The 14,982-nt window shown below is 33.1% G+C and overlaps 1 protein-coding gene across 3 annotated transcripts; it reads right to left on the bottom strand.

The window, feature by feature from the left end:
* Positions 1 to 1,184: 1,184 nt before the first annotated feature.
* LOC133796763 (uncharacterized) lies at positions 1,185 to 8,834 on the bottom strand. 3 transcript variants are annotated; one of them, XM_062234411.1, is made up of 10 exons: positions 7,919 to 8,834; positions 7,705 to 7,803; positions 7,345 to 7,583; positions 5,907 to 6,100; positions 5,595 to 5,703; positions 5,173 to 5,471; positions 4,154 to 4,579; positions 3,483 to 3,564; positions 1,829 to 3,376; positions 1,185 to 1,667 (listed from the first exon to the last, which is right to left on the bottom strand). In XM_062234411.1, the coding sequence occupies exons 1-10, from the start codon at positions 7,987 to 7,989 to the stop codon at positions 1,480 to 1,482; spliced, it is 3,255 nt and encodes a 1,084-aa protein (XP_062090395.1). In that variant the 5' UTR covers positions 7,990 to 8,834; the 3' UTR covers positions 1,185 to 1,479. The 3 variants fall into 3 exon arrangements, with proteins under 3 accessions (XP_062090395.1, XP_062090397.1, XP_062090396.1); XM_062234413.1 differs by having other exon boundaries at positions 4,154 to 4,498; positions 7,919 to 8,833; XM_062234412.1 differs by having other exon boundaries at positions 7,345 to 7,547; positions 7,919 to 8,833.
* Positions 8,835 to 14,982: the final 6,148 nt, after the last annotated feature.

Below are 14,982 nucleotides of genomic sequence, written 5' to 3'. Positions count from 1 at the left end.
AAAAAAAACGTACAATCTTAAAAAAAAACATGTTTATAATAAATAAATAATAATTTTAAAAACAATTCAAATTACAAAAAAAAAATTTGCAAAACAACCAAAGAAAAATTTAATATAAAAACAATATAAAAAACAAATAACCTAAAAAAATAATAATCAAATTACAAACATACATTTCCAAATTTGATTAAGAGTAAAATTATGGCATAAACCAACTTTTATACAAAAATATGGGAAAATAAACTCATAAAAGTGAAAATTCTTAAAAAAAGCCATAGAAAAAAGCCATATTTTTGCACACTATTAAAAATCTCATATAAAATGTAATTTCCTCTTTAAAATTCTCTTCCAAATAGTTATAAATATAATTATGTATATAATTGCAAAAAAAAATTAACAATAATAAATATATATGTATAAATTCACATTTATATACCCATTTTCATTTCTTTGGTAACTGGAAACTTATTTGAAAATTAAGAAAAGTTTCTCTGATTCTGTTTCTTAGATTTGGAGGGGTACCTAATAAATAATCTGCTTACTATGGTAAACAAAATGGAAAGAAAATGTTCATTATTGCAAGTTAATAAAAAATAAATAATAATTTCCGTCAATCAAAATTTTCTTTTGATTAAAAACACAAGGTGTTGTTTTACTATTTAAAATAATAAATAATTCTTTTTAATTTTCTTGGAAACTAAGTTAAATTTTTATTGAGTTTAAATTAAAGGAGCCAAAATTTAATTTCCTTTACCAACATGTCAAAGATAATATTTACAGCCTTAGCACAATACTTTCGCTGTTTATTTACCTATTATTTTTATATGCCGAAAAAGACGGTTTGTGTTGCATGTTCATGGACTGGCTATTGGTTCTCACTAATCAATCAATAGCCAATTATTTTAATAGATTGAGAATCGATTCTTTGTGCAAAACGCTGTTATCATTATATACACTTCAATAAATGAACAAAAAAATTGAAGACCTTCTATCCACTAAATTTAACTCTTCAATTATTAAAATAGATCAGCACAATTTCGAACTTGGACCATTAAGCTACTTTATGAATTTTTTGGTATAAAAATATAATAATTTTTGGCAAATACAATAAATAACATTCCTATATACATAATTATGATCCCAGCGGTTGTGTATGAATGATTATTCGTGCACATATAAAATCATTTGGGTTTCAAAAGCTAGGCATTCAAGTAAATGGCAATTGCAAGAAAAATTCATACACTGACGCCGTCCAGTCCTGCTAAAAGTGAAACACCATTTATCTTTTCTCCATCCCAACCAAAAGGAAAGGTGAGAATAAGAGGGAATGAAAGGTGAGAATAAGAGGGAATGAAAGGTGAGAATAAGAGGGAATGGAGGAAAAAGGGAAGGATAAAGAAAGACCATTTTCCACGATGAGAGTTGCAGATCTGAGCAAAAGACAATGAATACAGTGATGTACACAGGCGTTTATATCTACTATCTAAACCCAAAACCCATGTCCAGCTCATGACCATACATCCCGTGACTGTGTCCACCAGGACCAGGACCAGGACCCCCACCACCTGTAGCAAAGGGATGAATCTGCTTTGAATTTGACCTGAGCTCCATTTCGATAAGCCTTTGAAATGCCTCTGGATGGTTGCTTCCACTGCCAATATCAGGTGCTGTAGAGTACAACAATGACAAAAACAAGAGCTTAGACACACAACTTATCAACAGCCTCATCTTTGAAAGCACAACTTGATCATTTAAAAGAAACTTTAGAAGGAAAAGGTGACAATAGAATCAGCAAGTGAACACAAAATTAGCATTGCCCGGGTTCTACCTGGTTGTGGCATGCCAACACTACCGAAGTTTGGGTGAGCAGGCATAGGAGCACTTCGGTTCGGATGTGTAGGCAGTGATGGACCCCTGTGTAATCCTTGCAGAAGGTTAGGTGAAAAACTGCCTGCCATGTGCATCTGCTGCAACAGAGGGTGAGGAATGGGTTGATCAAACCCAGATAGTCCAGGGCCAGAGTGATGGAAAGAAGGACGAAGCATATTCACAGGAATTTGGTGATTTGGCGCAGGATCATGATGAGTGGCAGCTTCTGGACCCATAAACTTCATCTGGGAACCAACATTAACAGGATGTGAATCTAAATGATGGAACAAAGGCCCCATGTTATTCAATTGTTGATGGAGCTGAGGAAAAGATGGTTGAACATTAAGATTCTGGTAAGGATTACTGGACTCTGTCCTATCGTAAGGACCACGAAGGAAAGGTGGTTCTTGACCTCCCCTAATAGATCTTTCATCTCCAAAGGAGGAATTGAAGGATGCCAACTTTTCAACAAAGTCGACTTGTGGATTTGCAGATGAGAGCATCTCAGTTTTAACTGTATTCCCAGACGGCATAAAGTTTTCAACATTCAGAGGAACACTCGCTGTAATCAAGCTATCCTCTTCAGGAAGCGCAACACCAGCAGGCACATTAAATCCAACAACCTTAGACCCTAAGTTAGTACGAAGATGTGATGTATTTTGTTCCGCTTGGGAGTTATCAAAGCTTAACCACTGCTCTTCAATGTTATCGAACTTGGTTTGCTTCCTTTTATTTGCTGTCAAACCACTGATATCATGAACAGTGGTGCTAAATCCTATGTCATTTGAAGATGGGAGGAAATTATCTACAACAGGAAAAGGAAGTCTATGGGGATCAGAGACATCATTTTTCAAAGATCCAACTGGACCCCTTTGGATGGAGACTGGAGCTCCAACTGATTGCAACTCCTTCATAAAAGCAGACCCAAATAGTGTTTCAAGAGTTAAAGACTTTGCTGAGTCAGAAACATTTTCGACTTTACCCTCTCTGGAATTGAGAAGTGCACTGCCAATACTTGGGTCTTTGTCATCATAAAAACTGTCAGAAGACGACTTGTCTAGATTGGAGGATGATTCCATTTCTTTCAGGCTAGTCCCCTTTTGTAATAATGAAAGGAGGTGCTGGGATGCAAGATCATCAGTATTAACTTTTGGCTGCTTAGTCTTCCCATCGGGGTCCCTGCGGCTTTGAACAGGTGGTTGTATGATTGAACTATTGTCACCAATTCCTGACAGAATCGACTGTTCAAGATCTTCACACGTAAGAACTGCAGAAACTGGCTGTGATTTATTATTCTTGTACAACTGATCGATACTACCGACTGTGGCAGATCCCACATCTGAGGTCATAAGTTTCTCTGATATTTCAGAGTTTTGGAAGGGAAGATTAGGTAGAATATTGTCACTCGTGTTCCCAGATACTCGGGATCCATCTTTTTCACTGCCAACTATCAATGAGAGCAAGTTATTTGGCTGTCCAGTTGACTGATTGTTGCTAGGTTTCCTTTCTGCATAATTTGGAAAGAATATAGGATATATTTAATTACTCAATGTACAAACAATTGAAGTTAGAGGGCATTGAAACTAGACTCCCAAACATTAATTGCAACTAACCTTCTTCATGAAACCAATGAGCAAACTTGGAAGATTGTACAGAGTCTGGGCTCTGTGTCTCATCTACTGAATTATCATGATGCTACCATGGAAGCAAAAAAACACGGGTCAATCTCAAACCAATGAGCAAACTAGTATTCGGAGATGTACCATAGAAGCAAAAGACACAAGTCAATCTCAAATATCTTTGAATGCTTTCCTAAACCAAATAAAAAAATGGGTATACATATATATATACATATATATCTACACATATTTGATGCGTATCAAAAATATGAATTCTAAAAATATTACACAAGAAAAAGCAATGAATAAGGCAAAATTAAGTAGGATTTTCAATTGTAAATAATCCAATAAAATGATTCTTCAAATCAATGGAAATGCAAACTAGAAAACCGAATATGTAGCACCAAAATGGAAAATTCAATTTCACACTTTATCTATGGGTGTTTTGGAAAATGTTTAAGAACCTAATACGTGAAGACAATTCATATATCAGAGACAATGGATGCGAGAAATAAAATTCAGACCAATTTAAAATAAACTACCACCATTGAAATTGTGGGTCCTTTGATAAAACAGGATTTATTAAAATATCATAGAAATTTCACAAGCTAAGAAAAAGTGGAAATACAATGGATATAAAGAATGCCATTAAATATTGCAAATACCTCAAGGGAACTAGAAGAGCCAGCAACACTTAACGTTAATGCACTGCCGAAAAGCTTATCCAGGATTGAAGTAGAAGGATTCTGACTAGACTCGCCCAAAATTGAAGGCACAGTTACCTTCTCAGCATTAAGCTCTACAGGCTCGCTAATTGTTGAATCTTCAAAGGCTTGTGTAATATTAGTTTTGTTGTACAGTATGCTATCAGTGCCAAATGATTTATCTGAAACATCTAGAGCAGATGATAAGTCTAGATCCTTTCCACTATGATTATCAATTGAGCCACGATTGCTTATACTTTCATATTGCTGCTTCCTCGAACCAATTTCTTTAACTATCTGTTTCTCCTGTTGGTCATTAGAAGCTGCATTAGCAGAAGAGTTGCTTTTGCCACGCAAAAGACTATCCTCGCGTTCAGAATTTCCAAACTACAGAGATATGACAGGAAGCAAAAGAAAGATTTAATTGTAAAAAAGAATAATGATTTTTTTATAACAAACCCAACGCCACATACAAGAGCCAAAAACTCCAACGAGTGACCGTCCTAATGCTATTATCTCATTTAACATTGGTTGATTACAAGCCCCACAATCTTTGGGAGTTGGCAGTCAGGAACTTCTAGCATATTATGAGTAGGTCTGCTGAGCAATCAAACCCATAAACAAACAACAAGACAGACCACTCAATCTACCCTCATGGATGCCTTTCCAAATTTCTTATGGTTCAAAAAGATTGCCAGAATCAATATCCTTGATGACATGTAAAAAGATGCACGCACACACATATATGCATATGAATCAATCATCTAATATATAATGTCAGAAAAAATAGCAGCACGACTCCTTACAAATCTAAGGCCTACAAGAATTCACTTCCTAATAATTTCAAGACAACAAACCAGATTTGCAGAATATTTCAACTATGTATAAGAAGCAAAAACTAAAAGGCAGTAGTATTTTCAATAAACATTTGAAACAAAAAGAAACATCCATGACTACCAACTTACAGATTCACAACTTACCACTGCTGCATGGGCATGGTTAGATTTTGATCCGAGACTTTTATCTATAACTGTACTCTTAAAACCTGGGGGCACAAGTGGTCTGGATGCAGGAGTTTGTGAAAGAACAGATGATTTTTCAGAATCATTATCTGAACCCAGAGGTATTGCAACCTCATCTGATCCACTGCTTTTCCTCTCTTCTTTGGATTCCTCCCGCAGGGTAGAAATGTCAAAATCAACTCTACTCTTATCTATATTAAACTTTTGTTTCTCTTGCAATGATTTATGTTGTTCCTTCCTCATTATTTCAAAAGAAGCTGAGGGATAAGTTGTAACATGTCAAATTCAACTTCAATTGGGGGCAAAACTATTAAGGGCCAAATGGAAAAGTACATGAAACTGATGTTTACAGGAAAACTCTAGGATCAAAGAACATATACCTCTTCTCTTTCTTTCCTCTTCTGCTCTATCTTCACTTGTAGAGTCAGAAGAACCAAATGTTTCATCATTCAATGAGTCATTACCCTCCCTACGCAAGTGAGGTACAGCCTGAAGATAATTAGATCAAAAGTTACTATTTGTCATGAATGACACCGTGGTTGACTATTCGGAATAAAAAAAAGATTCAAACAGACTAAGAAATTGAAAAATATAAACAAAATAATCAATAGCAAGAGCAATAATAGTTTGAAATTGGAAAACTTCCTTGTCAGAATTTTCTAACAAATTTAAGTCACGAATAGTAAACAAACCTTGTACGGACGGGGAGGTTGGTATGGTTCAGTAGTTCTGTTATGCTGGTAGCTTTCATTCTGTCTAACCTTGGGTGCTGATGCTCCTGCAGCATATCCAGATGGTCTTGGAAAGGAACCACTTCCTAGAAGTCCATCATGCTCAGGTACCTGCCACGGCCGCCTGGATTGGTTGCCGTATCGCTTTCCAGATTCTACGTAACAATAAGATAAATGCAACAGATTGAGCATAAAATTTCATGGATCAATTGCCCTATAGAAACAGTACAAAGTTAATTTTATCAAATCAATCACTTCCAAATCACAATAATATACTACTAGTTATTATACCACACAATAATGAAAGTGAGAAGCCTTATGTTCATTGTTTTCTAAATGCCATTATTCAGGCTAGCCTTGAGGCGTACCTCAAATGTGCAAGGAGAGGCTTAAGCCTCAAATCTATAAGGGGCACGCCATATGGAATTTTTTCCTAAGGGCTTATGAGGCATGAGCTTTACATGTATGCCCCAATCAAAATTGGGCATTGTTATGTGCATATCTATCTTATTTCATTCTACACCAAAAATAAGTCATGGGATCAATTTACTTTAGAAAAAAAAAATAGGCAGCAACTATAGAAGTGGCTGTGTTGGGGTTTGGAGAGGTTAAAGGCCCACAAGTATCACTATATTCTATCCCTATAATTTTTTAACTCAAGCTAGTTATGGTTTCTTACACTATTCAAACTTCTTAAAGACTGTAGACTTCACAAATTCACAGTTTTTTTTTTTTTGTGGGGGTGGGGATAAGAAATTAAACTTGTTTTAATGGGTAAAAATAGTACAAGTGCGGAAAAGAATAACACGCTACAATTAAGAAATGTTAAATTATCACAAGTTTTATTTAGTTACTGTTACTAAGTCTACGTAGAGGAGCACAAGTGCCTTATGCATTACACCTTGGTACCTTTCTGAGCCTTTTAAAATATTACTTATGCTACAAAAAGTATTATATTTTATTTAACTGGTAGTTACAGCATAAGCATAGTACATAGAACAATGATCACAATTAAAACTCTAGCCTTTTTCTTTCACATTAATAAACAGATAAATAAAAGGACAAAAAGCAACACTCTAGCATAGTTGGTTAATATTTTATCAAATGTCAACAGCTCACTCGACCGGATTTAAGTTGGCAACCAAAATTAACACATGATTCTTTAAAACAGCTAAAACCTTTCTTGGTTGTATTGTTGTAATTCTAAGCACAATAACAATACACTGACCACCAAATGTAGCATTACAGGCAAATATCTCTAATACCAAAAAAACCTATGAGGAACTTTTATAGGAATAATTAAGAACTTAAGACGCGTAGATAATTATCTTGAAATAGTGCACATGCGCATGGAAGAATTCTATCACTGTAAATACAAATTAATTAATTTAAATTTCACCTGAATCCCAATCAGATTGTGAGTCACCATCTTTGTCACTTCGTCCAGAGGAACGACTTTCCCATCTTCCCTGAACTCCCCGATTATAGCCAGTTGAATCACCTCTAGTGGGTGGGGATGACCCATACTCATTACGCCTGAAACTATTCAGTGATAGTCCACCAGCAGTTCTTTGCCGGTCAAGGGAAGCATCCTCCAATTCACTGACAGAGGACACGCATTTGGACCGCAAGGTATAACTTGGTTCACCAACCAATAAAAAAAAAAAGAGCCAAAACCATACAACACCCAATCCAAACTACATGAAGGAAAACAATCTAAGCATATGGAGATTACAAATCACTAGAAGAGAGATCTTACCTTAAAAGTGACCGGTCGAACCCACTTGGTAACTTCTTGCAAACATCTAAATCACTTAAGGACAACAGAAAATCTCTCGTGTATGAGATCTTTAACTTCCTGGAATATTCAAGCACCAAAAACAAAATATTCAATATTGATATCCAATTATCTACAAACTAAGCCAACCACCAAAATATAAAATAAAAAAAAATGCATAAAACAAGCAAATTACTTTTGAATTTCATCTATCATTTCAGTAGGAGGCTGATCTGGTAAGTGTAGGTCTTCATTTTCTAAGCTCATTTTGCAAAACCTTCTTGCAAACAATAATCCTACTACAGTTGACTAACCTATTCTCTGTTCTCTCAACCACAAAACCCACCTTTCGTTACAATAAGCTATAGTTCAAGCCAAATCGATGATGCAAAAACCAAAACCTATAGCACATGAGTCAATCCAAAGACCTTTGTCAAAAAAGAGCTCCAATACATATATATGTACTCAGAGCTATTCCAGTTCCTAACCCAGTAAAAGCATTTTCAATAAACGAAACAACGGAATTTAACCCCGAAAGATATTCATAACAACAGCTCGTCCAAACAGATTCCCCAATCCCAATCGAACCAAATCACCAAAAATCCAACCCCGCAAATTCTCAAAACCCTAAATGTCAAGCAAATTCCATTTCCCGATCCAGCTAATCCAAACTTTCAGAAGCCACTAATTTCAAGAAAAAAGAAAGAGAAAAATTAAATTCCCCAATTCAAACTACAAAGCACATCTTTATGTACATCTACGGAATCAATATTTTTCTACGCCAAGAAATCAAACAATCATAGCCGAATGCCCACAAAATCTAAGCTCCCTAATAAGAATCCTGTTAAAACCAAAGAAAAATTCTAGGGTTTACTCGTTCTCCCTTTCGGGTTCTTCTATAAGCTCTGAAAAAGACTAACTGGATCCAAATAGAGAGAGATGGAGATAAAGTCACTGGAAAAATTTAGGTTAACGATCTCTGAAGCTTCTTCACCATGCGATCGATTAGAGAGAGAAAGAGAAATAGTGGCAAACAAACAGGCAAAGGCCAAAAAGGGGTCTCTCTGCTACTTCCGGAAAATAGTTTCTCTAATCAATCTCCATCTTCACGCAGAAAATAGATATTATACTGAAGCCTATAATTTTCTTTAATATTACAATCAGACCTTGAAACTAAGAATAATTACAGTAACAAAAATATTTTTAGGATCATTATATTAGTACACCCTATTTTTATTATAAATTAATATATATTATATATTTTTATTAAAAATTAATATATATTACATATTTTTTTAACTTAGGCTTACATTTGTTTTTTTTTTAAATTTCATATTCTAAAAAATACATATAAATAATAAATATTTAAATAAAAAATGTCAAAAAAAAATTTTGAAAAAAATATTAGAAATAATTTTTTTAATTAATTAGATGTCTATATATTCTTGGGTTGTAAATATAATGTGTTCATGTAATCGTGTCATATAAAATTGGAATTTTAGAAACAAAAATGTGTCCATTTTTATTATTTTAATATAGCAATTAAGTTTGGTTCATGAGAATAGACTAATGATAATTTAAGGCTATGACCCGTTTCATGACCTTAAATTGGATTTTGAAATTTTACAAAATGTTTTACAAGTGTAGATAAAATTAAAAGTTTTTTCTTTAAAAGATATTTTCAAAAAGTCTCATCATTTTATAAATTAGAATAATTTTTATAATTCATGATATAATCGTGAAATATATTGTTTATTGATTATTTAAACACATTAGAAAGAACTATCTATTTTTTGAAAAAAAAAATCTATCCAAACATTAAAGAGTACGCTAAACATTTTACTTATTGTCTACTTTTAAATATAAACAAAATTAGAAGCTTTCACAAATAGAATTTGTATTAGATACAAGCAGCAACAGCAACATGTAAAGAAAATTTATTTAGTTTTATATTGATTATATTTATTAAATTTGTATTATTTTTATATAAATTTCAAATAAATAAATAATATTATATATAAAAAAAATGAGATAAGAAAAATTAAATCAAAACTTTATAATTTTATATATATATATAATATGATAAACTTTTTAAACATTGATAATTTTTTTAATAAAAATTAAGAGTATGTATTATATATTATTATTTTATAATATTTAAATTTATATTAATATAAATATTAAATATTTAGTATTAAATATTATTAATATTATTATAATAATAATATTTATAATATTTGAATTTATATTAATATAATTAGTAAAAAATTATGATTATATGTTATTATCATAATAATATTTTATAACATTTAAATTTATATTAATATAATTATTAAATTTCTAGTATTGTATTATATATTATTATAATAATAATATTTTATAATATTTGAATTTAAATTTAAAATTATATTAGTATAATTATTATATATGTAGTTTTATATTAAATATTATATTTTATAATATTTGAATTTGTATTAATATAATTAAAAATATATCTATTTTAGTTAGCTTTAAAAGTATATTTCGTTAAAAATTTAAAATATTACGTTAAAAAATTAACAAAACAAACCGCTAAAATTAAAAATTTACATTATCTCCGTATTTTTTATATAGCATTTGACTTTTATAAAGGAAATAAATAAAAATGTATGACAAGAATGTTTCCGTTTAGAAGGAGTTTAAATTAGATAAGGCAATTATAAAATTAAAAAAAATAACAAAGAATGTTTATATAATAAAAGAATATATATTTAACTTCATACAAGTTTATATGAAAAAATATATATAGAGCGTCAGCCCACACTCACCCAAATGTAACTTTGTTTGTTTTACGACGTTTCATGATTTTTTTTTTTTTTTAAATAGAAACGCCGCTTTGATGAGAAAGAAAAGGAAAGATGAGTAAATTAAACTTTAACTAAATACTTTTTAAGTAAATTAAGTATTTAAGGAGAGGAATTTCAAATTAATGGATTTTTTTATCTCTAATTTCATTATTTTCCCTATGAATCAATTAGGACCTGATTGGTTCGTGGTTGTAAAACTGTATTTTCAAAAATTGTGTTTCTGAAATAAAAATCTGAATTTATAATCTAAAAGCATATTTTTTAAAATGTGATTAGTTCAGTATCTGAAAACTGTTTTTTATTTTTTTTAAATTGAATATGTGATTGGTATGGGATTTGAAAATATAAAAAAGTGATAGATTTATATGATTTTAGGATACAATAATTTGGAATCGAGAAAACGTGATTTTCTTGTTTTTTATTTTAGAACACAAAATTAGAATAATTATTTAAATTTCATTTTCAAAATCATCTTACCAATTAGTTATTCTTGTAGTTCCCGCTATTTTCAAGTTTTAAAAATGGTAAAATATGATTTAGATACTATACCAATCAGACATTTAGATTCCTAACTTTTTTCTAGCAATCAAACCCTAACCTTTAATTTTTGGATCATGTTAGTCCTTAATAATATTTTCTGCTAAATAAACATTAACATCCCCACAAAAAAAAAATAAACGTTACTTCTAGGCGGAAAATAAAATTTCAATAAATATAATGGGAAATTCTATAGTGGGGTGTCAATTTAGCCCTATTGGTAGGGGTATTTCTGTTTCCGGCATGTAGAGAAATCATAACCCAATTTTTTTATATGATGTTGTACATTGTAGTTATAGCACGCATCTCACCAGCTTCTTAAATTTTTTGAATAATTTACGAAGCCTAAAACATAGTTCAAACAATCAATTGCACACTTGTTTTTTTTTATATATGCATGCAACTAACTATTTTGAACTCTAGTTTTCGCCATTGTAACGTTTTTAGAATTTGTTGAAAACCGGTAGGGTCCCTACTATAATTACAATATACATCATCACATAAAAAAATAGGTTATAATTTTTATATATACTAAAAAAAAATACCTTACTGGTATGGGCTAAACTAGCACCCCTACTATAGATTTTCCCATAATATATATTGTTAACCGAGTTTTTCGGCAACTATAATTATGAAAGATAAGAGAGCTTAAAAAAAAAAGATTTCGAAAATGCAAACAGGATTTTTACGTGGTTGGGGCGTTAATGAGCCTTAGTCCACGAGTCATTTGTATTAGAGCTTAGAGAGCTTTTGACAATGGAGTTTTCTCTCTATATTTTGACAGAGTTCCTGTCTTTTTCGTGAAAGGAGACCCATTTTTACACTGTTCTGTAGCTTATATTTATAGACGTATGGGAATACCGGGTCTGGGCCAGATCCGACCCAGACCCATCGGGGAAATGGATATAAGTGGCCTTTCTAGTGGAGGCCCAATACAAAAAGATACAAAATACATGGAGTCCAAACCAGCTAAGGCCCAATAGGTTGACCTTAGAACTACGTCTCGCCCGACAAAACGGCGCTTTTGGTCTGATCACCTCGAGTCACGAGGCAGATTCAGGAGACAAGACCAGTCAGAGTACTTAGCTGCGCAGTCCTGACACATCGGCGTGCAATCCCGAGGTGGTCTTTTCTGCAGGTGAAAAGTGGGGGACAACGCCCACGTGGAGCGAGGCGGCGTCAGGATCCTGGACACCTGGCCTCTTCAACCGGGGGCGAGGTGATCCGGGTCCATTTACATTTGTCCCGCTTCGTTTACCCTTAGCCCGGACAGTGCCAGGGGTCCGGGATCGGGACGCGCAGGCCGCGGCTATTCGAACGCCCTGTACGCCGCCCGGACTATCGTTGCGGAGGACGGACCCGAAGGGACATTCCGGACCCCTCCAATGGTCCCAGACATGAATCCCCGGTCCATACCCTTCCCCTTGGGCACTCTACATACCAAGAGGCCTTGGGCCGGGCCCGCGTGCTGACCTGGCCCCTGATAGTGGGCCAGGACGAAGGCCCAGAGCCCATGCAGAAAATGGGGATAACATATATATATATATTCTATATAAAAAAAAATGTATTTAACAGCTTTTATTGGTTTTAATGGTCTTTTTTTGCTAGTTTTAACAAAATATTACAAACATTTAATAGAATATAACTTTAAAACTAATTAAAAATAAATATTTATTAATTATATTAATTTAAATGTTATAAAATATCATTATTATAATAATATATAATACAAAATTGGATATTTAATAATTATATTAATATATATTCAAATGTTATAAAATATCATTATAATAATATTGTTGACGCCGTTTTTCGTCAACTTAAAAATGAAGAGCAATTAAACAAAAAATACGAGAGGAAACAAACAATATAGACACAATTTTTACGTAGTTCAACAGTTAAAATCTTCCAGTCCACGAGTCTATGTTATTTACTTTATAGAATTCTCCCAAAGCTTTCTGGAAGCAATTTTACAGAGTCTTCCCAATATTATTGACGCCGTTTTTCGTCAACTTAGAAATGAAGAGCAATTAAACAAAAAATACGAGAGGAAACAAACAATATAGACACAATTTTTACGTAGTTCAGCAGTTAAAATCTTCCAGTCCACGAGTCTATGTTATTTACTTTATAGAATTCTCCCAAAGCTTTCTGGAAGCAATTTTACAGAGTCTTCCCAATATAAATCCCTCCTCTACAAATGAATTGTTCCACTCTATTTATAGAGTGGTTTACAGAATATCTTCCCATAGATTTCGGGGAGTTATGGAACAAATCAATTGAAATAAATGCGTATGGTTATTATGTACGCATATAAATCCCATGATATTTGAGATTTAATGACAGATTACATCTAATCCCTTAAACATAGGGATTCTATAACAATAAACATGTTCACACACAGCTTACGAGCTTGAACACCAGACTCACACGCCTTTGAGGTTGTTCACTCATCACGAGCCTGACATCTCATCTCACCTTGGTTCCCAACAAGCAACGTTGTCGAGATCATCTTCTTCGATCTCACAATCCCTGAGCTCAAACTGTCTTGTCTGATGGCAGGAAATGAATCAAGAAATGTATACAAATGTTGAACCATTGTCACTGTGACTTCAAGCCTGACTTATAACCTCGGAACTCCTTCGAGACCATATAGTTTTCGAGCTCACCAATTCCGATATTGTCGCATTTACTACTTAGCGAGACTGTCTTTGATATTTTCATTAAAGCTGACTATGACGATTTGGCTTATTTCGAGCCTAACTTTTGAGATCAAAAACTTTATATTCTCGAAATTTGGGTGTAACAAATATATAATACATGACTAGATATATAATATGTATTAATATAAATTTAAATAAAATATTAATATTAAATAAAACTAAATAAATATGTCTTTCACCGATTTGAGAGCCTTAATGTCCCTTAATTTAATGAATAAATTATTACAACAATAACAATTTTTAAAGCTAATTCAAAGAACAAGTTATAAACTTTTATATTTCCATTCATAATTGTTCAAAGTCTTACCAATTACATAAGAAAAAATAAAATATAAATTGGAAGCATAGCTTTTCCAATATCATATTCAACTACCCTATCTATGTCCTAATATCCTGTGTAAAGGATCATCAAAAAAAAGATTCCAAGTGAAGTTTCACCTAATCAAAAGCTAACCACCGATATATTGTAACGCCCCAACTCCAGGGATCGTTACAGTGTGCCTTGCAAACAGTGCTAAACTCGCTAATCGAGTCATTTGGCCAAAATCGCGAACTAAGTATGATTAGCAGTTTAGGGATTAAAAACTTTCGTTAAGATGTAACGTTTCACTAGAACGTTTAATATATACATTGGGATCCCGAAAATAAAGTTTCAGAGTCTATTACATAAAATATTTACAACAGGCCGTTCTAAGCGGCAAAACAGGGTTCAACCCTAGTTCCACTTTAAACCTCGGCCGTGGAGGACGAGCAGCTGCATATGTACACGTCATCACCTAAGCTCTTCAACTCAAGGATGGTCCAGCTTCCTCTTGCCTTTACCTGCACCATGTAGCACCCGTGAGCCAAAGCCCAGCAAGAAAACACAATAAAGCATGATATAATATCAACAACGATCATAATAACCATTCAGGACTATCAGTCCAAGCAAATAGGTGACAATAGCCAAAAGTCACAATAATGAGCATCGCTCCTTCTAGCCATGTGACGATAGGGTCACCAGGGCTTAACCGATAAGTGATTCTTTCTTAAGTTTGATTAGGACGTGTGCAAGGTGATTAGTCACCAACATAACCTTCCTCACGACTCTAGAGTCAAAACTATGGACAACGTCCCTTAGCCATGTGACAAACAGTCACCGGGGTCATATACCT

The sequence above is a fragment of the Humulus lupulus genome, chromosome 8 (genome assembly GCF_963169125.1).
Source record: "Humulus lupulus chromosome 8, drHumLupu1.1, whole genome shotgun sequence".
NCBI classification, from domain to species: Eukaryota; Viridiplantae; Streptophyta; class Magnoliopsida; order Rosales; family Cannabaceae; genus Humulus; species Humulus lupulus.
The sequence above is the reverse complement of the archived record's forward strand: the minus strand, read 5'-3'. Positions and strand labels throughout refer to the sequence as shown.